Source organism: Apis cerana, linkage group LG9 (genome assembly GCF_029169275.1).
Source record: "Apis cerana isolate GH-2021 linkage group LG9, AcerK_1.0, whole genome shotgun sequence".
NCBI lineage: Eukaryota > Metazoa > Arthropoda > Insecta > Hymenoptera > Apidae > Apis > Apis cerana.
This window is the reverse complement of record NC_083860.1, coordinates 8,528,030-8,555,841: the sequence shown is the minus strand read 5'-3', so window position 1 is coordinate 8,555,841 and position 27,812 is coordinate 8,528,030. Positions and strand designations below refer to the sequence as shown.

At 41.2% G+C, this 27,812-nt stretch overlaps 1 protein-coding gene and 1 long non-coding RNA gene across 7 annotated transcripts in view; one reads left to right on the top strand and one right to left on the bottom strand.

Annotated features, from left to right (window-relative positions):
• Nucleotides 1-27,812, bottom strand: part of LOC107998723 (heterogeneous nuclear ribonucleoprotein K) — a 90,560-nt gene that overhangs the window by 22,072 nt on the left and 40,676 nt on the right. For 5 of the 6 annotated variants that reach the window (XM_017058179.3, XM_017058260.3, XM_062079438.1 and 2 more), the window contains 5 exons: nucleotides 22,683-22,798; nucleotides 20,720-20,776; nucleotides 16,709-16,752; nucleotides 9,946-10,069; nucleotides 8,975-9,085 (listed from right to left, as the gene is read on the bottom strand). In XM_017058179.3, coding sequence (XP_016913668.1) covers nucleotides 8,975-9,085; nucleotides 9,946-10,069; nucleotides 16,709-16,752; nucleotides 20,720-20,776; nucleotides 22,683-22,793 — 447 coding nt within the window. In that variant the 5' untranslated portion in view covers nucleotides 22,794-22,798. The remainder of the gene's footprint in view (nucleotides 1-8,974; nucleotides 9,086-9,945; nucleotides 10,070-16,708; nucleotides 16,753-20,719; nucleotides 20,777-22,682; nucleotides 22,799-27,812) is intronic. The other variant, XM_017058672.3, reaches the window with a different exon arrangement.
• Nucleotides 6,238-9,938, top strand: LOC107999410 (uncharacterized). The gene is made up of 3 exons (XR_009831149.1): nucleotides 6,238-6,638; nucleotides 6,898-7,838; nucleotides 8,116-9,938. It is a non-coding gene; the product is annotated as an uncharacterized LOC107999410 (long non-coding RNA).

Sequence of the window (27,812 nt, the reverse complement as noted above, 5' to 3'; positions counted from 1 at the left end):
TCGCTAAAAGCTTTTTAATAAACAGTCTTTGAGCACATTGGTGCGGCTGGTTGGTTGCGTAAGAATACAGGCGCGTGTGGGGGGTTGCTCTCCCTCCCTCTTTTCCCTCGCGTTTCTCCTTCTGGGATGACGAGACGAAGACACTAGGAGAATTCAATGGCGCGTTGAAAGATAGATACATAGGTAGAGAGAGAGAGAGAGAGGGACAGAAGAATTCGGTGGAAGCACGCGAGGAAAGATCGTGGGATGGAAAAGAAGGGGCAAGAACGAAATGAGACGAGAGAAAGAACGTGGGCAGGATTAAAGCGAGAGCGTATTGTTACCGATAACCGGTGTCTCTCTGTCGGAGAGAACTTGAGTCGGTAATAAAATAAAAAAGGAAAGGAGATGGGAAAATCGAGAAACCGTGAAAAGGAGAGGAAAGAGAGGGAAGAAAATTGAAAACGAGGAGAGAAGAAAAATAAAATGGAGGGAAAAGGGGGTACGAGATGAACTGATGGGCGAGACTTGCGCATGGGGCGCGTAAAATTGGATAAAGAGAAGAGGGGGAGGGAAGGAATAACGAGGAAAATGGGATTAAGAGGGAATCACGGTTTCCGAAATATTTAAATGGCACAGAAATTGAAACTAATGGGAAGAGAAAAGAGAAATTTCAAAAAAAGCGATAACAAAGAGAAAGAACAAACGGGCAAGAAAAATAACGGTAGAGAATGTCGGTTGGTCTAGAAAAAAGAAAATAAAAACAGCGACGGTAAATAGAATAGAAAAGAGACAAAATGAGGAGGAAAAAAAAAAGAAAAAAAAAATATCGGAATGAAAGTACGAATCCAAAGTTTATCTTTCGCTTAACAATCACCGACAGAGGGTGGTTTGCACGGGACGAAGGGAATGGGGATTGGAACACCGTATGAAAATGCAAGCTGCTACAAGAAGATAGGGGGGGGGAGAGGAGGATGGGGAAGAGGAAACCGGAGAGGAAAACGGTCGCTGTTTATTTTACGAAGTAGCTAAAACATACGATATCCCGACAAAGTGATTCCCTTTTCGCGTTTTCGACTTTCTTTTTCACTTCTTCCTCGCTCCACTCCATTCCTCCCTCTCCTCCCCCGTCTCCGTTTTTAGTTTTCTCCGTTCTACCATCCCCCTTCCTCCCTCGTTCCCTCCCCGTTTCCAACAGCTTTTCCACGAAAAGCATAAATTACGCTCGAGAATTATGGCGAAATGACACGCGAGATCTCGTTCGCTTATCTCTCTCGACTCCGCGCCACCCTTCTAAGAGGAAGAGAGGAAGGGGGAGAGAGAGAGAAAGAAGGGGCGGCGACGACGACCAGGATCACTCTCGCACGAGCATTTTTTACGTCCGTCATCGGCCGACCTTACGTCTCGAGAGAGGTGTGTGCGTGCGCGTACGTGTTACGTAATTACCTTAGAAGAAGGAAATATCGAGCAAAGAAAGCCGATTACGTTCACCCTCGGCGTGCTATTTCTCGCGTTGTTCCTCGCGCTTGGAAACCGCGTCCTGGACTTGGTATACGATATTACGATGCGAACGAACGAATAATCGAAACGCGCTTCCACGTATCCGTTCTCGTAATTGCTCGAACCGAAGCAATGGTGGGAAATTGATGGAAAGAAGGGCATTTATTCGGTTTCGCGCCGAGATAAAGGATTTCCACGGGAAATTCCAAGGGATTATAAGATGAAGAGTATAACTCTTTATAGATCTTGAAGGGATACCACGATTCCTTCGATTTTATCTGGTTTATCTATCTGTGATCCGAATAGAATTAAACTGGAATTTTCGCGATGAGTAAAAGTTTCGATCGAGAATAATTGCTCGAGATGGATCGTGAACTTGATTCACTTGATGTGTTAACCTTGTATTTTTCGAGTGCAAAGATAACATAAAGATTAAGACGAATAAATTATAAATAATAGAAAAAGATTTGGCGATCCGCGAATTTTCCGCAAATAAGGTTCAGAGAGGGTGAAGTTTGGGAAAAGGAGCAAAGTGTGGGAAGTGTGAATAGGTGGAAAAACACACGGATTTCCTTTCGAACTGATAGTATCGAAGTATCACCCTCCTTCCCCGAAAAGGTGGTCGTTAAAGGAAGGATTTCGTCCGTTTTCTCGACGCCCCGCCCGGAAATACCAGGAATTCATGGTTAACTCGCTTCTTCGACTTCCATTCTCCGTTTCCTACGTGGAATTCGACACCTACGTCCATCTGATTCGCCGAGATGGACACAATGAGGGGTATTATACGATTAAATCCGTCTATCTTCTAATTCGAAAGATGAAATAAACGGAAACGTCGTGGAAAACGTGCTTTGAGAACAAAAGTGAACGGCAACCGCCAAAACAGTTATATGGGATTACTTAAATCATCTGAAAGTGTCGAAATAAAAGAGAAAGAAAACGGAAAAAAAAGAAAAATAACTTTCCATTGGAAAGAATAACTCGGTCAGTTACAACGCTTTTATCTCGTGAAACTTTCGGGAGCGGAAAGTATCGTTTGCAGAAATAAAAAAAAAAAAGAAGAAATTTCTCAAAGTCACTCTCCCCTTCGAAACTAAAATAAAACAGGGAAAAAATCAACCGAAGAATCTTTTTCTACCGTTCTATCGTAAGAAAGGAACATCGTAAGGAGGAAAAAGATGAATGAAATTATTAAAAACAAAAAAAAGAAAAAAATATTCATACCTATCTCTCTTTCTCTCTCTCTCTTCAAAAAAATCCCATAAAATTGAAAAATCCTGGACGCGGAGGCGGCACAACATTTTCAAGGAGCACCAAGATCGAAAGTGATCGCGGCGAAAGAGGCGAGTGATCCGCTGGATCGCCGGGAGGAAAAACTCGGGGGAGGGGGAGAGTAGTAGGGGCACGTAGGACGAAGTGGAGGATCCTCACGCGTGGACGATCGACCGGGAACTGAAAAGGCAGAGGGTTCGAAGGACTGTCATGCGCCCCTGATTCCGTTTCGGCCGCTGTTCACAGACTCCACCCACCTTCATTCATTCACGAACGGAATTACCCAGCCGCTGCTTTTCATTATTCCACGGGTCTTATACCGTGCAGCTTTGGATCGTCACCCGAACCGTGGCCCCGGGAAAAGGGAAAGTTGCGCGGGCTGTTCGAGTTGCGCGCGACCGGTGCCGATCGGGAGAGGAAGGGAGGGAGGGCAGGAACCGTTTCCGGCCAGCTTCGAAAGTCATCGTTCCTCGAAATTCTCCAATCTAGGAAACTTTGTCGGGTTCTTTCGATTTTTCTACAAGACTTTGTACTTCCAATATTTTTATTCCATCGTTTGAAATTCCTGCTCGGTTTGAGAAACTTCGAGAAACTTGTGGATCAGGAACGATCGAGTTAAACCAAACTTCACGCTTCAGCCGGATAATAAGAAATTTCCCAAGGATTTCTCGTTCTCAGTATCCAACTATCTGATCTAAACGTCTGAAAATTCTCGTTAAATTTGTAAAACATTGGAAAGGATGTTGAAGGATCTGGATAAGTGATCGCAGTGGATGAAGAGGAAGGTACGAAGGAAAGGAAAATGGAGGAAAAAGGAATATTTGGTATAGGTTTAGCAGGAAGAGAAGCGGAGGAAATCGGAAAGAGAAGGTGGTGGCCGCACGTGAAAAGCTCCTTGTTGTTGCCTCGTGTCCGGGGAAGGTGCACCTGGCGTGGCAGCTGTTGGAAACCGTCCGTTACCTGGTTCGTCAGCACCTGTTTGGATTGCGTGCCGCGTGGACCTTCGAGAACTGCCCATAGCAACACATGGCGGTCAGAGAACACACGGGAAAACTTGAAGCCCAACTATTCATTTTCGTATATTCCCTGTATCTCTCGTGCACAGGGTGCGGCTGTGTGAAATTTTGCGTATTTGACGCGATTATGAATTATTGTATATCGATCAGAAAGAGAGAAGGGAGAGGAGAATGGTTAAATATTGTGCCAGAGGGGAGATTAGAATTTTTAAAGCGTCGAGATGCGAAGAAAAAGAAAAAGTTTGTCGATCTATCTATCTATCGTGCACAGAATTAATTCAATTTCTATCTTATAGATGTTCATCGATGAAACAATATCCGTATCATCGTTCGAAAATATAAGTAGTACACTTTTTTATTTTCGAGTTTTGTAAAAAAAAGAAAAAAAAATTTTTTCATTATTTTCTCTTTTGTAAACGTGAATATAATAAAATGTTATAGTACAATAAAATTTATTTTTACGCGTGAAAATTATACTTTATGTGTAAATGAAAGCGCAATAATATCCTCAATGGAATAATTTCGTGGTTTGGAAGATAAATGTTGTGTAAGTATTTAAAAGAAATATAAAAAGAAATTACCACAAAAAACAATAACGAAATTGATCGAAAAATTATCGTTAATGCGTTTATAAGCACTAATATAAGCGGAGTTAAAAATAACTATTTATATTTAACTATAATATAACAAATAGCCAACAAATAATTTAAGTAAGTAATTTTTAAATCTAAAAATGCAATCTTTAGGCAAAAAATTAATTTCACTTACGATATTAAATGTTTAAGTAACATTTATAATAAAGTAATATTACATTTCCGGATATTTTTGACGTGCATGCCAAATAGCAGAATTTTCTACTGAAGTAATTTACACTGCCAAGAGAGACGAAACTGAATATATATTAATGAATTTTATCTCTAATTCTATAAAAGATCGTGCCGCACCTTCGATCTTTTCTTCAAGAAGAAGAAAAATCGACTAATCGACGGGGATAATATGTGTACGCTTAGATACAAGCGATGGATAATAATAAAAGCATCGCGTGTGCGTAATTATCTAGCGTATTTTCTTGGAATTAATTTCATACTTTGCGAGGGTTTTTTCTTTTTTTTTACCCTCGACGGTCCCCTGCCACCCCCTGCCGTGTCGCGCGGTTATTTAGGAAGCACGAGAAACTTCGTCGCTAAAGGGGAGAGGAGAGAGAGTTTAAAAAGAAACGTCTCGTCGCATCGTGACCCGGAATCCCGCCGTGTTTTTCACTTCTCCCTTTCTTTTTTAAACCAACTGCAACTTTTTCCCAAAATTTCGCAAAAGTTTTGCAAGTTTTACGCATCTTGTTTCGATAATTTCTCGTGGATGAGAAATACGCGAAGAAATAGAGTATCGACCGTGGCGCACGATTATTTATTTATTTATTTATTTATTAGGAAACGAGAATTAGAAATTTGAAAGGGAACGTTTCATCTTTCGATTACGACAGATGATTTAAGCGATTCTTTCGTACGTGATAAAAAATAATATTTCATCTATTTATAAAGATATAGATGGAAAAGGATCGAAATTTCTTATCTCGTTGTAATTTTTGATTTATTTTCTCGTTACTTTTTTTTTTTCTAACGTGGATAAAGATCGTGATAAAAAAAGGGAGGAAGGTAAAAGTGATTTATACGTTCAAGTTTTTCGACGCACGATGAAGTTTTAGCTGAGGACGTTAGATGGCGCAGTTACTATCGATCGTATTTCTTACTGACATCTATAAATATAAATTCGTTTCTTTATCGCGCGTAAATAAAAGATAAAAAAAAATTTCATTGTAAACGAATATCTTTTTTTAAAACTATTCTTAAAAGTTGTCGCTAATAAACATATCGATAAATATATTACGATCGAATAGTCGTAATAAATTTTAAAAAATTGCTTTCCGTTAACGTGCTCGACTATTTTATTATCCTACAATTTTCAACGTCTATTTCATTTGCAAATAGAGACGAGATAATCGATCAAACTAATCGATACATCCACGCGAATAAAAGGTAAACCTGTTATGCGATGGTCGTATAATTCATAAAACTCGCTTACGTAAGGATCTAGGCAGCTTCGAACGAATAGAAATTTACATTCGACGATTGATATTACCGATTAAGTGATGATCACGTGAAAACGATCAAAACCCATACTCTACAATGTTTCAAAAACTTTTCTTCCGTCTCGTGGTTCGCCCAGTTTTGTTCGATTCACAAATGAGAAAACGACGAACGACGAGTGAATTTTTTTACAATCCCTCTATCCTAACTTTTTTCTTTATTATTATTATTATTTCATTTTCTAGCAAACAATTTCATCTATAATGTTTGTTTCTATCGTATTGTTATCTACACTGTTATCTGCACTAATCATCGACTCGCGTTATGGAATTTTACCACGGCCCCTTATCTCTCCATTTCCTTTATTGAAATCATCGGCTCGATAATAGAAGCGTAAGTGTAATATCGTTCTCGACCATGGTTCTCTAAGAAAATTCAATAGCGTATCGCGATCGAGTTTAAAGAGGAGTAGACATCTGGCGGAGATAGGTGCGAACGAAAAGTTTTAATGCGACCACGGAATCGGCGGGGTTTTCCATTCGCCTCCCTCCCTCGGGCTGGATAACGAACGTTAAACCAGTTGAAATACACTTTTTCAAAACGTGTCACGGTAATTGAGCGAGGAGAAGAGGGCAAAACAGGGGTTGAACGAGTGTAATTACGAGCGCGGGCAGCAACCGATTCGAGCTTTTGCGACAAGGAAACTGGACGACGACCCGTGTCCATTAATAAACTTTGTAAAACCATGTTCAACTTTCGAAGGAAATAACGTGGAAATGTTAAAACGGTGATAACAAAAAAATAAAAATCGGCGAAATTAACGCGAATTATTCACGAATTTAACTTACGAGTAAAAAGCAATAAAAATTTCTCAGACATGAAATGTACGAAACTTTCGTTTCACCTTAAACACGAACATTTCTATTTTAGAAAAGAATAAATAAATAAGTAAATTTTTGCCTCGAGAATTACATCACACGTAAATTTCGTCAATTCAAAAGAAAAGAATGAAATGTTCTTCATTAATCGCGATAATAATTTTGCAGAATTCTGGAGGGGACGACAAGAGGAGTAGCGTGAAAACGAGAGACTCCCCAAATCTGTTCACCTGTGCGTTCGAAGAAGCGTGTTCCGTATCTAGAAATTAGGGTGAGCACAAAGGAAGAGATATAAGCCGGTCTTATTGCTTCGAACATTGGGCGTCATGAGATCACGGAAGCGCTATAAACGAGTGGCACGTATCTCGGGTCGAAATATTGCGCGCACGTTAACAGTGCTCTGAAGTATCGCCAGTGTTGACAGAGAAGAGAAAGAGAAGAGGCGGGGAAGACGACGAATGTTTGAGAGATAGAGCGAAAACGAGGAGAAAACCGCGAGGTCGTTAAACTTTTGGATCAAGCTCGCGCGAAAATAAGCCGAGAACGGATTGGAAATTCTTGTCTGAAAGAATTCTCGAAATCTATCGAAAATTATTCCAACTACGAGTTTCCTTTCCTTCAATTCGAAATCCCGAGAGAACCAAGAATCGAATCGGATCAGATCGATGAAACAAACCCTTCCAAACAATTCTGGCGATGTCGCCAATTGGCACTGCCGCCGTATCTCTCTCTTCCATTCTATCCAGAATAAATTACGAAGAAACATTTTTTCCTATATCTCTTATGCTCTCTGGAATGTATATTCGAACGTATACGGCGGAGTCGGTTCAATTCTCTGAATCGATTCTTTTCGAGTTCGCTTCGACCGTTCACAAAGAAGAAAGAGACTCGTACATTGTCCTTCGATAAATTAATTTCCGATGAAAAATTTCGAGGAAAAAACTCGAATGAAACGGTTGCTTCCCTCGAAACAACTCGAACAATCATCGAGTAAACAGGAGAGTGTGTCAAGATCGACGAGATCCTGGAAGGGGAGAGGAGAAGGGAAGAAGCCGACAAAGCTCGAAAGAAGAAAAGTTACGGCAGTCTAGTGGCTGGTGGAACAAAAGGTCTATATCGGTTGGTTATACCTCTCGTACAACGCGAAAACGTAACGAGCCACTTGGCCACGTTGCATATTCCGCTGCCTGGATACATTGTCCATTATATTTCGTCCATTCTCGTTACGTAAAATCTACGAACCGCCATTCCCCTAATTAAAACAAGCTCGACTCCCCATTTCCACCCAGCTCGCTCCATTTATCAACTTCGAGAGTGTTTCTTCGCTCTAAAAATTCGATCCATTTTCTTCCAGATTCTTCTAAGAGTGATTTTTTTGTTTCACAGGTATTATAAATGGATTAATCGTTTCTCGTTGCGGATGAGAGGAACAAAGAAAGAAAGGAAGGGATCCATTTGGAAGATATTCTTTATTTTGCTCGAGAAGCAGAGATGAGGGACGATTCTCGCGAGGCAAGAAGTGGGAGAACGAGAGGAAACGCGGATAATTTCCTTATTATCACCGTGGACGGTGAATTCCAGATTTATTAGCGGTGCTTGTGCAATAGGCTATTCGAATCGGCCGCGAGGGTAATGATTTAATGCCACTAAAATCAATTCTAATCCATTTACGAGACCTAATTTTCCCTAGTGGAAAATAACCTTCTCGATCCTGGTAATCTTTATCCCGTAAGCAATTCCAATTTCTTCCACTTTCTACCCCCAAAAAAAAGATCCCCTCCCATCGCGTGAATTTTCTAAATACTCTCACTTTTCTACTCCAGAGACAAATAATTATCTCTTTCTGTTTCGATAATAAATTTTGAATAAATATTTTAAAAATATTTTTCCCCTTAAAAAGGACAACAATTGCACGCGAGAAACCTCTTCTTGACGATCCACGATAAATATTTCGTAATCGACGTAAAAATGAACGGCGAAGTATCGATCGAAAGGCGGGCGTCCAAAAATAGCGGAAACGGAAACGGTTTCGGATCTTGGTTGGAAGAGCGAGCGAAACCGACTTCGTTGTCCGCGGCCATTAATAAAGAGGATCGTATAAAAGGCCTCGAGAACGGTTTAAATTCGTCGTACGAGCACGCTGGAGGCCTTGGCACGGAGTCGAACGTGACAATCGTAAAACCGATGTCGCGTCCCGTGTGGATAACGCGTGTTAAACGGCGTACGAACATATTCTCCGACTTACCTCGCGAAGCTCCTTGATCTTTAAACCTCCCTTGCCGATTATGCATCCGGCTTGGCTCTGATGCACCAGCATGCGCACGTCGATCTCGTCGCTCCCGTGTCGAGATCCGTTCTGAAAATCCATTTCCAACATTTACTTTCTTGTCTTGTCTTGTTTACACGTTGTTCAATATATACTTTGGCAACGCTGCCCTGTTCGTTTCGAATGCCTCTATGTGTTCGTCGTCTGGCTAAATTTCGCTTGTCTTTTCTTTTTTCTTCATTTATTTATTTATTTTTTTTTTTAATTTTTCCAACAATCTTTAGTCGTTTTACGTTGAATACATTGTTCCGGTTTATTCTAGGTTTATGTTAATCGATGAACGGATAATAAATATTCATAAGATGGTGCGTTCTTTGGAACGTGATTCTATATCATTCTATATCATGTCGCGACGTTTGTCGTTAAATCGGATGCATCGATCGTTCTATTTATGGAAACGTTACTACGTGTTCCGTGCAAAGGGGGAAAAAAAGAAAAAGAAAATATTCTCTTTCGAGATAAATTTCGTTCAAATTTTAGATAGCCCTCTAAATTTCTAGAATGCATTCCATGCAACTATGTAAAATGCGATTCCCTTTGGCATAAGACTTTCTGTAAGATGGAACGGTATATTGGTTAGCACCCTAATCTCCCTATACCAATTAGATTATTTATTCGAACAAGATATTTAATAGTTTCGTATCCAATTAAACGGTATTATACAGAGATTATCAGTATAAATAACGAGCTCAGCAAATAAAGCAAGTGTTTCTTTGTACGTTCGCTACAATCGATGAAATAATCAAGAATGAAATATAAGTCATGGCATGATAATTCGTATCAAGGCGCTCAACCAATTATCGAACCAATCCGCGTCACGTCACTTTCTATCTCTATATCTTTAACATGTTCTACTAATAAATAAGAAAAAAACATGTGAAAAGTCTCACGATTGAGTCATTTCTTTTCCCGTGTGATCCTCTTCTGGTAGCAACACTCACCTCCTCGAGATTAGGTACGACCTCGTTCAACACTTGGAGTACGGTGGGCAGATCCGAGCTGATGGTAAGCACCCTAAAATCAAAAACACTCCAACAATTACTCCCGATCGATCACCATCGCGTATCTTACGTATGCTACAACACGTTTTGCCTTTCCCTACATCGAATCGTGTCGGCGAATTTTCACCCCCTTCCCCCTCCCCGGAAAAATTAGCCGCGGAGAAACACGCGAGAGTTCCTTCGGATCAATTTACGAAACGAAAAAAGTCTTTCTTCCGCTCTGAAAAGAAAAAAAGTATCCATCTCTTTTTTTCCCCTTCACCTTTATTTTCCCATCCGAATTTTGAACGCTTTTTCTCCACTCGCGAATATCTCGTCGTATCGTTGTTTCCGCTTTCGGAAAAAAATTTTTATCCAATTATCTAATTTACATTTTAATCGCCCGGCAACGCAATGATTGAATCGGGTTAATCACGAACGAGATTCACGAACGATCAGCTGCCTCTCGTCTCTTTTCGAATGAATGGCGGGTGGAATCACCACTGGTAAATGGGTTATTGAATAAAAACACGGATAACAGGAAATACCGCTAAATACGAAACGGAATTCCGATAAACACGGAACTTTCGAAACGCAAATTAAACACCGGAACTACCTCCTCCTCCGTTCTGTTCCCGCTCTTTTTTTTCTTTTTTGTTTCGTTTTTTTTTTTAATAGTCCGTTAATCGAAATTCCAAGGAATCGCGTCTCGTTTCCCTTCCCTTTCCTTTCTTCGATCGATGTAATCGGAAGTGAAATTGTAGATAGAGAAAACAAAGAATTATCTTTAAAAATTACAGGTAATTGGACAAGAAGTGAAAAAAAAAAATAATAAATCGAAAATAAATAAACTATTTTCATTTGAGGCTTTGTTTTCGAGTAAAATTTCCGATAAATTTTCAAGTACAGCTAAAATTAGCTATTTTGCGATTAGATACGAATAAATTATCGATAAATAGTTATTTTACGTGCTAAAATATGCAAAAAAAATGTAAAATAAAATCCACATTTTAAATTTTAAATTTGTTTGTTTTTTTTTTTTTTTTTTTTTTTTTTTTTAAAAAAATCCAAAATGAACGTCAAAGAAAAATAATTTTTAAATGAAAAAAATTTATTCCTTTTTTTTTTTGCTTAACTTCACATTTTAGAATAAACTTATTGATAGTTTATTCGTATTTAGTCAGAAATTAATCATTTTTAGTCGTAATTGAAAAAGCAAACGTTCGAGTGAAAAAATTTTATTCTTTTAAAATATAAACACTTGTACTTGTTTCTAATTATTATTGCAAAAAAAAAATACGAGATTAATTAATTTGACTCGATTTGGTGATTCCAGTTTATTAACTTTCACGCGCGAATAAATTGTCAATTTCGAGGGGTTTCCATATTTTTTTTTGGAACACGGGGGGTAACGCGAGGAGAAAACGAGAAAGATTTTTCATCTTCCGCGCAATTTTCAGATATCCGAACGGGTTCGAGGGGAGAATAGGATCATATTTCCCGATCATAGAGCGGATTTTCCACCAGTTTTTCACAATGTATCCACTCGATCGATGGTCGCGATTCGGGTAACAATTGCGACGAGAGGACGAGAGGCTGCCGAAAGTCGGGAATAGGAGCTTCACTCGCGACTTGTTTTCGCATTGGTTGGCGAAGGAAAATTACGTTTCGTTCGACACGATTCGATTTCGACCGAGACACGATAATGTATTCTAATTTCGAAATAGTGCTTGAACGAAGCCGGAAGCCAGGTACGTATCGTCGAAATCAATCCATTTCTATTCGTTTTCCATGGAAAAATCGAATTCGACGATGGCCAGCGAAATTCCGGGAGGAGATTGAAAATGGAGGTTCGATTAAAATTCGAGAAAAAGTTATTGAGAAATTAAAAATTCGTCTATCTTCCGTTTTTTTTTTTTTTTTTTTTTTTTTTGAGAAAAAACAGAATTCACAGGATCTCTATTATTTTTACTGTTCGCAAGCAAGTGGAAATTTAATCTTTTTAAATTTGTTAAAAGAAAAAGAGAATTTATAAATATGAAAAAGATATTTGCAAAATAATCGATCGAGGTAATCAAGAATTTACTGGCCATCGTTGATGATTTGAAAAATAAGAAAATAAAAAAAATTCTATTGACACATACGTTAAATGGTTTTATTTCACAAATTGTTCTATCGCTACTTCTTTAGCAATGCATTTTTATCGATCCCTCTTTTATCAGAGCCGAAGCCTTTTACGTGTCGCAAGATAAAAAGCTGCGAGCTTTCCCTTACGAATGGCGTTCCTTCGATCGTCGCGTGATTATTTTGTTATTAAATGTTAACCATCGACTGGTAGGGTGAAGTTAGGAACGAACAATTACATACTTCCTCAGCGAAGCTGAAATCTAGCTTTTTATCTATTTTTATTTTTTTTTACTATGGCTGAAATGTGAATGCACGTTAATCCTCATCACAGACAGAATGAGCTGAATCGGTCGGTGTTTGTTTAGTGACGTGTAATTTTAATAAAAAAAAATAAAAAAAAAAAATTAATCCAGTGTTAGTACTAGTAGTCACACGTTCGGTGAGAGAGAAAGTGAGACAATACGATGCAGAGTGAATCATGCGAGCAGGGATAAATCGTACTTGAACGACTCGAAAAAAACTTCGAGATATAAATCAAGAACGATCTAAAGTAAATAATAATAAGAAATTCCTATTCGTATACACCAGAAAGATAAAGAAACGAGGAGGAGAGGGAAAAAAAAAATAAATCGATATTATTATATCGCAACAAAGAACTATTTAACCCTGCTATTTCAAAAGAAAAAACAAACAAAATTATACAAAATTATAATTTTTCCCTCTTATTATTACGATGCTCTAGGAAAAGTCAGGGGAGAAAAAGAAAGAAAGAAAGAAAGAAAGAAAGAAAAAAACTCCTTCTTTCGAATTACCAGCGAGAAAATGAACAGTAAACGACGAGACACCTGGTGGTGAAAATAGGAAGAGCCATCGCACCGTAACCTCAAAAACCCGCGATAAATTTAATTGAACAGCGGGATGGAAAAGCAGCATGTTGGATCCGAAATATACTTAACATATGACGTTTAAGCAGGGTTAAATATGATCGAGCCATCGTACCTTTTCCTTTGTCAGTGGTTTCCATCGACAACCGAAGCACGGTTATATACGCACGACTTGTCTCCGTCGCGTGACTCGACTTGACTATCACGAACAGCTGGTATTTTTTTCTCTTTCCTTTGAATCGATCCCACCCTACCAATTATGGGAACAGAGTTCCACGTTCACCCTACTGGTCGAGGGTTAATCATGCGCTTTTCTCCTACATAACGGTCGTCGTCTCGCGATCACCAGACACGAGATCGTTCGATACAGTAAGCAACACGGGTCGCGAGGGAACGGTTTCTCGTTGACTAGACCCTCTGAAAACCGTGAAAACGGCCATCGCCAAGCTACTTCTCTGCCTGAGAACCGATTCTCAAACCGATTCTCAAACCGATTCACTTCAACGGTCAACACGCAATCACGAACTTGATTAACGTTTCCTTGAACAACCAGCGTGCGTTTATTATTAATTCGTCCCTTTTGAAAGGAAAGGTATCGAAGGTCGAAAGTCATCAACAAAGCCTCGAAAATGAAAGCTATACAGATATACAGATCTCGGGATCCACTCTCCACGAAATTGAAAAGTTTCTCTGAGACAAAAAAAAAAGGATAAAAAAAGAACGAAGAGGAGCTACGATCGCTGGTAAGCTTCGATCGCGAGATTTTTCTACCGAGTATCTAGGATCCAGACGTGCATCGATGGGATGAAAAATTGAATTAACGGATCTCCTTCCATTAAACCTAACAGAGGGGCAGAGGTTAAAAGAGAAACTGTCTTCAATCGTTTGAGATCGAATATTTTCTCTTGATTAATCTGTAACGAACGCGCACAGATGTTGTGGATAATCTTTTAATTAAGTTTAATTGAATTTCGAAATTTGATTCTTTTCCCTCCTCGCTAATATTCGATTATTATTAATGCTTATGAAACGGAACGTTACCATATTACCAAATATTTTTCTAAAGACACGAAAAGCTATAATGTTTCCGTAATAATTTTTATGACGCGCGCGTAGATTATCGAGTAACCTGTACGATAAAATCGATTATTATTCGGGCCTGTATGCATCCTAAAAACACAAGTTCGGAGTCGATCAATAATTATGTTAATCTACGAAAGCCACGTAGGCTATCAATGTGCATTTTTAAATGTAATTTAAATATTTCGTTTATCATAAATAAATTACTCGTCATCGTGGAAATTATAGATGCGAAATTCGATCGATGTAACGACGGATTATAAAACGATCCCGTTGGATCCCGTTTTGCATAGCCGGCAAACAAAAATAATTTATAATCGAAAATATTGTATCTTTTTCTACTACGATAAATCCTCATTACGTCACCATTTATTGAACTGTATAAATTCATCATTTCCATGAAATATCTAACAGATGCGTTCTCGATCAATTTCTAACGACAACTCGATACGACTAATCAATCCTATTTAAATTTTTACAACTTTTCTAAAATCGCTAAGACTTCTCATTATTATTAAACACGCTCGCGTATATCACATTCTTGTGATAAAAAAAAAAAAATAATTCAAATCAAAACTACGTTCGTTAAATCCCGTAAGCGTGAAATCTCTTTCGTTGCTGACTCGAATTAAGAATTTGAATTTCTATCAAAAAAAAGGAAAAAAAAAAAAAAGAAATTCAGACGAATCGAAGCCATCGCGAACGAAGTTTATCACCGAATGGGGAGACGCTCGCAAGGAATTTGGAACGAGCGTGTATGAGGCCGAAACGAGGCCAGCAACGAAAGGATCGAAACGAGGCAGAGATACAGGCGGATCACACAGCAGGTCGGTAATGACTTTCGACTCGCGATCGGCGGACATTTTGGTTTAATCGCACAATTTGTTGGCAAAAAAAAAAAATCTCTGCCAGGACGATGATGGTCAATGGTTGGCGCTGATCAATGGGGCGTACCTAAAAAGAGTAAGCGTGACATATCGACGTTAAGCGTGGAATCGGCAGAGTACCCGCCCATTTCCACGGATTAGCATCCGTGTTAGCCACAAAAAAATTAGATAAAGAGAACGTGAAAATGAAAGAGAGAAGAAGGAAGGAAATAGAAAGAGAGAGAAAGAGAGAGAAAGAGAGAGAGAGAGAAAGAGAGAAAGACACAAGACACGATGTACACATTATACTTTCCCCGGCCACAAAGTGTTGTCATTTTTCTGACCATGTGTGATATCGGGCGTGTTTTGTCCGCGAGACGATCCGAGCAAACACGAACAAAAAAGAGAGACAGAAAGGGATCAGAGACGTGTACAGAGAGACAGAAAGAAAGAGAGAGAGAGAGAGAGAGAGAGAGAGAGAGAGACAGACAGAGAGAGACAGAGAGACTGCACCAGAATAATAGGATTAGGGGTGGATTAAGGATGAGAGTAGAAGAAAGGTTTGGAACACGGTCGAGATGCACGATCGACCGTGTTTTTCGCGCGCGTTAGAACAAAAAGACGCATGCCCTCTCGCTATCGCTAACTCGTTGGAATAACGATTTTTCCATTGAAATTGCAACAACGAACGACCGACCGAAGATTCGTTTCTTCTTCGAGATCGCGAGTTGCAATTTTCGAGCATGAAAATTTCCATCCATCCAGCCAACTCATTGGAATGGAACGAGTTCCTCCTGAGAGAAAACGAAGGGGGAAGGAAGAGGCAAAGAAGCGACAAGCGCGAGAAGAGGGTTTTACTTACTACCGCCCCTCTCGATCGATATTTTCGATTCGCTCGGTTGATTACTCTCGAAAGTTTCGAGAGGAGAAGAGAGGCGGATGGAGAGAGACGGAGCCGAATGGGAATGAGAATGAGAACGAGAACGTTGACGAACGAAGAGATCTGAGAAATGCAGGGGGGGAAAGGAGGATGGACGAAGAAGGGACGTGGAAAACCGCGAGCGAAGGCAGGTGCAGTCACGAGAAACGCGCGCCCTGGGATGTGCTATCGTTCGTGCCGTGTTCCTCGCCTTCGATACCTACACTCGGCCCGTACAAGCGCGATTCATTCGTTCACGAGCGATGAATCATCGCGAGGCGATGTTGGAGACGCTGGTCGAGGACACAGGTACAAGGCTGAGGAAGGCACAAGCCGACGGATAGACAAAAAAGACTAAGAGAAGGGTAGGAGAGAGGGGGAGAGAGAGAGAGGCTGGTATTGCGAGTAGGAGGATAAAGAGTACAGGGGAAAAAAGAAATACGGACGAAAGAAATAGAGAGAGAGAGAGAGAGAGAATAGTGGAGGAGAATGAAGGTGAAAAAAGATAGACAGACAGACAGATATACAGACGGACGGACAGACAGACAGACAGACAGACAGACAGACAGACAGACAGACAGACAGACAGATAGACATAAAGAAAAAGAATTATCGATAGAGAGAGAGATAGAGAGAGAGAAAGAAAGTGAGAGAGAGAGAGAACGTCGCTGTCGTTCCGACTTTAAAAAAAAAAAAGAAAACAGCTGAGCGATCGATGAGGTCGCTGCCGTTTAGGTATTTTCTTGTAATTAGAGACAAAGAAAAATAAGACATTAAGTAGTGGTGTTGGTCATTACCGTTCGGGTCCGGGGCAATCGGGTACAATGATTGAGGCTTTGTACTGTCGGGCCGTGGTGGTTGGTGGTTGGTTCATTGGTGGTTGGTTGGTGGTTGTTGTCGATTGTTGGTAGGGTGGTCCATTTGCCGATCAAGTCAGGGTCCGTCGTTCCGGGCAGGGCAACGGCAGGGCAACGGCAGGGCAACACCAGGGGGGCAACGCCGGGGTTGGGGCGGGGCCAGGGCACAAATCATCAACCAAGTTAGACATCACGTCTCTCACGGCTGGATTAATTTTTCGCGGCTTAATCTTCTAACCCCTTCTCTTGTCTCCTTCCGTATTGTTATACCTCTACCAACAACCCCCCCTCCCTCCTTCATCTGCTCTTCCCGCGTTCTATCGTCCCGTTTCCTCCCTTTCCTCGAATCCCGCCGTCGCGAATCGGAGAAATATTTGCGAGCGGCACGTTTCCTCTCTTTCCTTTCCCTTTTTATCGTTAAAAAATTGATAAAACCGGAGAAACGACCCGGAAGTGGATCCATCCCTTCGAAATGAAAAATACCGAGAGAGAAAGAGAGAGAGAGAAAGAGAAACCGCAAATTTCGCCCAATTATCGATCCAATTATATTTCCACTTGTGTACATTGCTGTAAATAAATGCGAAAGCGGGCATTCACTCTGCAATCCCCCTCCACCCTCCACCCTCCCTCTTTCGCTTTGTTTTTTTTTCTTTCTCGTCCGCGTTCGTAATCGGCTAATTAAAGGAAGGAATTCGATAATCAACGTGCAATTTCCCGACCCGTTCTCGCTTCCTTTCTTCAACTTCCGCCACCGGCTCGAGTTACATGTAATAAAATATCGGCCGTTCCCCGATAATAATTCTATCATCCTCTTTATTCTCTATACTGACAAGTGTCCAAGTCCTTCGATCGGATATAAATTGTTTCGCGCGACGAATTATTTAATACCCAATGGCATAGACAACGGGATATCTTGTTCGTATAATCCGTGGCTATACATTGGCCAAACTTGGATGAAAGACGGAAGGTATCGGTCGCGCGATCGCATTAAACCGATCTCATCTCCATCCAACTCTTGTTGTCGATCGATCGTCCATTACTCGCAAATATTTCTCCGTACGCGCGGCAATACTTGGCAACAATTTTTCCCCAAATTGTTTCCTCGAAACGAGCGACGCTGTTCGAACATAAAGAATTCCCCCCGTTTAACGAGGGACACGCGCTACGGGGAGCTGGCCCGCGAAGGGGGGCGCAGCAACCAATGGCGGACACACGAGTGGACGGTGAAAGAAAAAAAAAAAAAAAAAAGATAAAAATATCGCGATTATCGAGATTTTTCTTTCTCTCGCTCCTCGGATTTGTTATACAGGGTGATTCTCTGCCGATCGACTCGAAAGTAGCAGCGCCATACCGTTGAATAATCCCACGATTGTTGTTATATGTTATTATATCGATCATGACGGGATAGAGACTTTTCTTTTTTCTTTTTTCTTTTCGCTCTTCTTCATCGACAGAAACAGGATCTGATACCGCGATGGAGCGACACTGCTTTCGTAGATCACTCGACGGCGAGTGGATCACTCTGCATGCGTGCTTGCTGCCCTCGTCGGCGGGCACACGAGCGCTCAAAAAATACGTACGAACCGGCTTCGACGATTACGATTATAATAATTAAGACCAGGGACAAGATCGAGTGGGAATGGTCTCGTTCACGATTGGTTAATTCGATACGCGTTTATCGCAATTCTCGCTGGTTTTATACACAGATTGCTCGTTAATTCGAGCAATCGCGAGAGAAACAATTGAATTGAGCTTTTTAAAAGAATAATTTTCGGCCAATAGGTAAATTTGATCCTGGAAATTTTACTTGATCTTTCTCTGATAATCGATCGAATCTCTCGTAGATAAAAGAATTACATTTAGGGAACAAACAAAATTCCGTGGATCCGAGAGATTCAGGTGTGAAGCATTCCTCGAGAAAATTCATAGACTGGAAATAATCCGGCCGAATCGGCGAACGAGTTTCTTACGAGGGTCTCGTTTTCTGCGTCCGTTCTCAACAAGATGCACGACATTCGAGAGCAACGATTAAACCCAACGCGTTCACCGCGTCGAATTCCACTCTATTTTGTCCCTGAGTCCACGTGCTCTTAACGTTTCACGCGTTTCGTCGTGAGAGACGGTTGGCGTTGAAAACGCTCTGCATTAAAAAAAAAAAAAGAAAGAAAGAAAGAAAGAAAAAGAAATACACGCGTATCGAATCGCCTCGACTCGTATTTCGATCGATGAGCACCGACCGGTTCGTCAGAAACGCGAGCTTAAACGAATCTCGTCGACCCTTAAACTCGCGTTTGCGTTTGATTTTCTCACGAGCGACGACACAAGCAACGATCAACGAAACTCTAATCCTAAATCCCGCGTGTACATCTCTCGATCTGGGCTAAATTTCTTCTTCATTTTATCGCGCGACAAGTAACGCGAGCCTTTGTGCTCGTCTTCGTGTCCCTTCCATCTTCCGCGGGGTGAGCTCTCGATCTCGGCGTCTCAAGGACGGTGGAGAGAAACACCGAGGCAAACGATCGAACGTTGCGCAACAACGACATCGATCGAGATACTCGCAAGCGTAATGCCTGTTACGTGCTCGACCGAATCGAACCGAACCATAATTAAAACGTCGCGTACGAATAAAATCGTGATCGAGATCGAGCTATAAATATATATATATATTTCTTTTCTTCTTTGCGGAAGAATTTACACAGCAACTCGAGCTCGTTACAGTTGGCGCGATTCTTTAAAATGGAATTTTTACACACAATTAAAAAATAATCGCGATACTACGTAATTTCCCCCCCTTTTTCCTTTCCACGGACTCTCCCTGCGTCGAGCGGAGAATTTAAGTTTGATCCCACGGTTGTAATTTATATCGCGTTGCAACACGCTCGTTCCGACTCATTACCATCGATAATTAATCCTTTCTGGAATCGAAAAAAAGGTTCGATCGGTATGCGCGTGCAACAGGCTTTACTCGAGCCGCATCTTTAATCAATCGTTCAGGGTCGGCTGCAGTTTCACGCCCACGCAGTTTCACTCTCGGGCCACGATCGCGCGGAAACGGCGGTTCGATCAATTTCCAGAGACGGTCGAGAGCGGGCAGATACTTATATATATATTTATCTATTCATATATATATATATATACGTATGATCTGTCGATAAAGTGAACGCGGTAGACGAAAGGTGGTTAACTTTCCAGCTCGAGAAAAATATGCGTGATGAAGATATTTCGTACGTGTGTGTGTATGTAAATGTATATATATATATACATATATACACACATATATATATATATTGCATTTATCTTAGTAGGTCGTATGTAGGTAAAAAGGAACGAACGGTTTCATAGTTTTCTAGAAAAAAAAAATAGTAATGATAATAATAATAATAATAATAACAATAATAATAATAGTAATAATAATAACAACAATACTCTGCTAGATCGGCTAATGAAAAAACGGGCTACATACTGAAAAGAGAGACAGAGAGAAAAAGAGGGAGAGAAAACGGTATAATCTCACAGCAAACACGATTCTCGTTTGCACACACGTTTCAGAAATACACTCATCGGAGCCTTCCTAAACATTCCAGCTAATCGGAGGAGCTCGATCGATAGACAATGTATATGTAACATATGTGGTCGTCTCTAGAAATTCGCGCGACAGATTAATTTACGGAGAGAACGGAATATATACAGTACTCGTGAAAAATGCGATGTGATTCGTGAATCGATCGTTCGGCTAAAGCTTAAAAACTTTCCCAAGTTTATATACTTCGCCATGGATTCTTCTTGTCTATCATCTTTCTTTTCTTTTCTTTTCTTTTCTTTTTTTTTTCTCTTTCCGATCGTTTATACTTCTTCTGTCTCTCGTGCTTGTCCCACGAACACGAACGAACGACAGAGGAAACAAGATCGAGGGATACGGTAACGACGGGAACGGAAGAAGCAACGGCTTACCTGACTCCTCAGTTTGGTGATATTCTGGCCACCCTTGCCGATTATCGAACCGGCTACCTGTAATCCAAAATTTTCAGATTTTTCACACACGAAATACTCGGAAAAGGCATCGATAAATAATGATTCCTTCCTTCCGAAACGAGTTCGAATTGGCCAAGATTTCGCGTATTCTTCGGGAAAGAATCTTCGCATTCTTTAAAAAAAATTATACTTGCGTATAATTCTTCCTAGATAATCCTTTGTTCAATTTTTCAACGATTAAGAAAACAGACTCTGCAAACTACCACGGTCGCCATTTTCGAACAACGATACGAATCGCGGTCCGAATCGTTGGTATAATCGTTTCGTGCCAGAACAAAATAACATTAAAATGTCTTAAAATATATAATCGCGAACGGTGACTCAAGTTCCCGGCCTCGACCCACAGCCACGGGGGATGTGTTGACTGGCGTTCCAATTTTTCGTGAGAAACGGGCCGCGAGTCGAGCGAGGCCGTTTCGATCTCGTTTCTTTCGTTCGAACGTGGTTGGCCACGTTCCACGCGATAAGTCGCCGAGACGCTGGAAAACGCGATAATTTTTTCCTTTTCCCCTTTTCGCCGCGATCGAGATTAGACGGAAAGGAGCCATCCGACACGCTTCTCGCGTGCCATCGACGTTGTGCTCGATCGTTGCGCGATCTCTCCCCTCTCCCACTGGGATAAAAATCGAAGGCATCGCGAAATCGAAGGAAATGCACGCAGGAGGAGAAGCGCCCTTCCTTTGCGTCCCGATCGATTTCCTCCCTTCTTTCCATTCGCGATGCAATCTCGTTTTATTAAGACGCGAACGAATGAATTTCGATATGGGTAGTGGCACGTGGTTCTTTTCCCCCTTTTCTCTTCTTTTATACGCGCGGTATATGGTATACGTGCTCTCTCGATTCTCGATTTTTCTTCTTCTTCCGAGAAAATGAAGAGATCCGATGAAACTTCGAACTTAACGGGAATAGAGATAACGTTTGAAAATCGGAACCGACACTTTGCAAATGATTCGCGTGACAATTTCGCGTTTCGGAAAGAAAGGAAGAAAGAAAAATTACTGGTCGAATTCATCCAAGAATCGGAATCGGTCGGGTTTCGAAAATTCCGGCGGAAGAAAGCGGAAGAAAATTGGTTCGCCGAGCACGGCGACAATGACCGGAAGAGCATCGTGTTCCGCCACGAAGTTATGACAAGCCGCGGCTTCTGCTCGACCAGTTTGGCGTGCGCCATCGCGTGGAAAAAGAAAAAAATCGCGCGTGAGAACGTGCAAGGAGCGCGTTTGACAAAGCTTATCTGGTCGAGGGAAACACGGTTGGAAAGATCCTTGCGTAATCTCGTTTGGAAATTTAACAATGAGAGAAGAACATTCGAGGAAAGGAAATTGCGCACGCTTCGTCTCTCGTCGGTACGAAAGGTGAAACTAAAAAAGTTTCTTTTTACGTTCTCCTTGTTGCGTCTTCAAACTGTTGTCCGAGTTTTCCGAACAAGATTTCCAACTTGCTCCTTTGCGAGAGGTCCTCGCGATCGAATGGCAAATGCTTAAGAGAATTTACACGGAGAGACGGTAATATGCGATTATATTTGATGAATGATCGAGAGTATGGTATCCTACTTTACTCGAGATTGTTCGAGAACGTTTGATTAGTTTCGTCGAAACGAGTGAAACAAGCGGAGAATAGAAAGTAAGAAAACGTGGAAGGATATTATCCTCTATTCGCAGCAAGGTTCTCGTCTAAGACAAATTTAAAAGTACTGGAAACACTTGCTCGAAAATTAGAGAGCACATTCGATGGTTTCTCCGCGTAGGATTTATATAATCGTTCCTTTTGGTTCGAATTGTCGAATTTTATTTTAAAAGAACCGGGGGATCGATCGACTCGCCGCCTCTAACTAAACTGGTTTCGCAAGATGGGACTCGTGGAATAGGTGATAAAATCTTACCTTGCTGGGGATCAGAAGACGAAGTTCATCGTCACCCTGTCTGTAACGCTTGTGAGGACTCGTCGGTCCTCCAGAACCTGTCATAGCGCCTGCATCAGCTTCTCTCTTCATTATTTCTGTAACAGAAAACATCGATCCGCTCTTCAATTATTATTATTATTATTTTCACACCGTTCAAAGTCAGTCCAAAAAAAAAAGAAAGAAAGAAAAGAAAAATGTGTCATTATCTAAGGCTAAAAAAAACCTTCGAGTCAATCGAATAAATCGCGCTAATTGGAAACAAAAACGTAACAAAAAAAAAAAACAGCAGAGCGGTAATTCGAGGGCCGAGTTCGTCACGTGCTCGAGTTCGCTCGTGCTCTGGGGGAGGGAGGAGGAGGAGGGAAACCACGTTTCCCCTCGATTTTCAACACGCGTCCCGGAAACAACACCGACGACGCGGACCGCAATTCGTAATAAACCTATAAACATGCTTCGTATTCCTGTTACCGTTTGTTTGCGGGGGGAGGGGGCTGAACGTTATGCAATTCATTGTCCGTTAAATCGCTCGGTTTAATGACGTGGACGGCATGGGAAACCGATGTAACTCGGGCACGTTTGAGATTAAACGATCTGATCCATCCCTGAATTTGTTCCACGTTCGTCAATCTCGAAAACGTTCGGACGTAACAGGTTTCGTTTTCCTTGCTCCAAATAGGAATTTCTTCCTCGGTTTCCAAGAAGTATACGATGATTCCAATTATTTTATTGACGATTATACTGAATTCTTTCTATTACTCCATTATCCATAGTAATTGTTATTCTCCAATTATGATAAAAAGAATGAATTGGAAGGGACGAAACTTTTTGGAATGGCGTACAAAATTAGAAATCGAACGTTCATAAATGAATGAATGATTTTTGGATATATATATATATATATATTTTCGAGGACGGAGACGAGGAATTGAAAGCGAATTTCGGGGGTCAGGGATGATTGGGAATTTTCTCACGATCGGGCGAGAACGCGTATCTATTTCACCCCGGAAGCATTTATATCGCGACCCTCGCCTATTAATTCAGAGCGGAGCAAACGATATTTCCTTCGGTATGGAATCTTTGGAGGCGCGCCGGTCCCCGAGTCGTCAAGATTCATGGCGCAATTAGGGCCTCGAAATTGCTTCCTTCCGACCGCCGAGAGCGTCGTATCACCGGCTATAAACCGCATAAAAATCTTTCTGCAATTCTGGCAATCTCGCGAGACCGATAAACTTGTTACTTACGACAAAATTCATTCGTCCCCTTTAAAAAGAAAAAAAAAAAAGAAATTACCCTAAACTCTACCGCGAAATAAAGAAACGAAGATATGTAACACACGATCTTTTCCAGAAACCTCCCCCGATTAGATCCCCGATCAATTTTTCGACGACGAGCGTGGAAATTGAAGAGACCTCCTCCGGATCCTCGATCAATTTTTCGACGACGAGCGTGGAAATTGGAGAGACGACGAAATATCGATGGTTGGAAACTCTGCTGCGAAATAATAACGAAACGAAGTATATGATCTTTTCCAGAAACCGCCTCCGATTAGATCCTCGATCAATTTTTCGACGACTAGCGTGGAAATTGGAGAGACGACGGGAAATGTTTGCAGAGACAGAGGGAAAAAAGGGAAAAGAGGAAGGGGGAGAAGGAGCGGACAGGACGACGAATCGATAGTCGACGGCACGCGACGTAAATAATTTACCGGGAGGCGATTCGAAGGGTGACCAGCGACCCGTGCGCGCGCGATTCGCCGTTTCGATTTCATTGCGGCGATGGGGGAGAAGAGGCGGCAGGGAAAAGCGCAAGAGGAGCGCAGCGAAGGCGGGTGAGGAGGTTGGTTTCGCGGCTCGTTAAAGAATCACGAGGCACGAAACTCGCGTCACGAGAAATATCCGCTCCGCCTCGAATACGCGATTGTAGGCGATCGCTTCGTTAACGGGAACCGGATCGATCTTTTTTTAATCGGACGAGTTTTCGCGAGATCGCGATTTTTAAATTTCCAAACTTTCTTTCGAACGTTTGCCCACGCTCGGTTCACGCTTTTTAATCCCGGACGGAATCCCCAATTCCCCGGGAAAACGTGAATTTTTAACGGATGTAGAAAGGTGAACAAAACTATCGACGCAGAAATGTGAAAATTCGAAAAATCGAGAACGCGCGCCGAGGAAAAATCTCGATCGTTGCTTTCGATGAACGTTTCTTCTCGATTAAAAAAATCGTGAATAAATACGATTACGATTTTTAGGAAGACGAGAGCAGGAAAATGGAATCGCAAAGCTTTTCGAAGGGAAAATTTTTCCACGAAATTTTATCCGTGCAAATGATTTTAATAATTCAATTCCTCGGGGGACGTCGACGCGTTATATTTTTCTTCGTATTTTTTCGCGGTATTCGATCAATGATGAATATTAATGCGCCCGACTCTTTCGAGACGAATTTGTTCCCTTTGACAATGTTGTTTGCTCGCCTCGGCCCGGTTGATGACGGTGTGAATTTTTCGTAAAAAACATGCAAGCAATTTCCTGCCCTGTCGAACAACCGGAAACATTCTCGTCTCGATAACTCGATCAATTCCCGCCGTGTAGCGCGATCCACTCGGATCCACGGACAAAACCATTTGATCAAACGATTTCAATCTCTCGTGGAAATTATATAAAAAAAAAGGAAGAAGATAAAAAAATCTAAATATAAAATACCACCATTGGCTCGTCTTGAAAAAAAAAGAAGAAAAAAATCCATATCTCGTCAACAAATTTGTTTACGAATCCACCTCCTCCCCTTTCAAAAATCTGGAAGAAATATACGCGACCATGGACCGTCCGCCGTTTCTCCTTACATCAAGATTTATTTTTACCGTGCACCGTGATGTTTTCAACAAGCAAGCAAGCAAGCAAGCAAACAAGCAAGCGTGCGTGACCAGACCGTGTCGTGACACGAGCTCGAAAAGACCTACGTTCCCTACCTTCGTCCGATCATTAGGGGGTGGGATCAGTCGATCGCTCTATAGAAGAGACACGAATGATAAAATAACGGGTCGCGGGTTCGTAATTTCCGCGTAACGCGGCGATATTCCGTGGCGGTTATGAATTTATCAACCGTATCTTCCACGTTAAAAATGAAGCAATTTGTCATGTATCGTAACGATCTCGTCTTTTTTTCCTTTTCTTTCTTTTCTTTTCCGTCTTCATCGACGCACGATGCTTCGAACTCTCGACAGTTGGAGGCGAAATTGAAGAGGAAATCGATTTTATCGGTCGAATAAGGGCGCGTATCAATTATTCGGCAAGGTCTCGCCGTTTCGTGGACGCGCGCGCCGCCCGTTTTTAATGCGAAAGGAGGATGGGGGAAAGATGGAGGAGAGAAAGGGATGAAAATGGGCGCCACAGAGTCTGGAACGAGGGTAGCGTGAGGCGCCGAAGAGTCCACTGGCGGCAGCGGTGCATCGACTAACCAGTCCATAACCAGTCCGCACGCCACTCGAAAGGGTCGGCGGGCTGATATATAGGGGCACGGGATGGAGGGCATCAAAGCCAGGTCGAAGGGGAGACCGCAATTAGGAGCTGAAAGTAGCTTAAACTCGCTAAACCTGACGCGGGAATTTGAACTTGATGAACTTTCCACGCGTCTCAAACGCAACTGTTTGCGTACCGTGTTATTTGTAAGCCTTATACCGGGTGGGCCAAAACTCACTTCGAATTTAAACGTCTTGAAGAAATAAGAAAACGAGAATTTATTTCAAGATGAATCAAAAAAGTAGCGCAACCTTTAATTTTAAATGTATTGAAAGATTGTAATTTATATATACAAGGTGAGCCAAAACTAACTTTGAATTTAAACGTCTCGAAGAAAGCGAGAGAACTTTCCACGCGTCTGAAACGCAACTGTTTGCGTACCGCGTTATTTGTAAGAGTGGGACAAAACTAATTTCGAATTTAAACGTTTCGAAGAAATAAGAAGCAAAGAGAATAGATTTATTTTAAAATGAATCAAAAAAGTAGCGCAATCTTTAATTTTAAATATATTGAAAGATTGTAATTTATATATATAGGGTGAGCCAAAACTAATTTCGAATTTAAACGTCTCGAAGAAATAAGAAGAAAATGAGAACAGATTTATTGTACAATAAGATGAATCGAAAAAATAGCGCAAGCTTTTTAAACGCGTTGAAAGATTGTAATTTATACAAGATAGGTCAAAACGTAGCGTAACTTTTAAACGTGTCAAAGAAATAAGAAGAAAACGAGAATAGATTTATTTTAAGATGAATCAAAAAAATACCGCAACTTTTAATTTTAAATGTATTGAAAGATTGTAATTTATTTCAGATGCCAAAACTAACGTAACTTCGAATTTAAACGTCTCGAAGAAATAAGAAGAAAATGAGAACAGATTTATTGTACAATAAGATGAATCAAAAAAAAAAAATAGCGCAACCTTGAATTTTAAACGCGTTGAAAAAGAAACGGCTTATACAAGATGGACCAAAATTAACGTAACTCGGTAAATTTAAACGTCTGAAAAGAGAAAAATAAGACGCGAACAACAGGACTGTTTGCGTGTAATGAATAACAAAATTAAACGTCTGGAAAGAGAAACGATTGATAAAAAATTCAAAGAGAGTGCGAAAGAGGAACGTTCGAAACAAAAGAGTGTAATGCGAATAGTATAATTCGAAAATTGCCATTGCCATATCGATTCGAGAAATTTGTTATACGCGTAGAATAATCGAGCAAGCGATTATTTGGGTCAAACGAAGAGAATCGAGGCGGGGGGTTGATCCATGCCTCTGGAAAGAAACGAAGTCAAGTGGACGGACGGTCAAAGGAAAAGAGACGGAAGAGGAGGGAGAAGAACCATCGAACCAGAAGAACCGAAATATTCCAATTTTCGCGGAAATTCGATGAAAGAGGCTTAACGAGAAGGAGAATCCATGGTACGCGGGGATCGAGAGCAGCCTCTTATCGCGGTAATTGCGCTCCTAGTTGTTACGCGGCCCGAGTAATTATTTCGACGTCGCGCAGACGACGGATATCCGGGATAATTGCAGCCAGTGCGACAATGATACCCGAAATTGCTCGCTGCTGGTAAAATATGATGTTTGCGAGC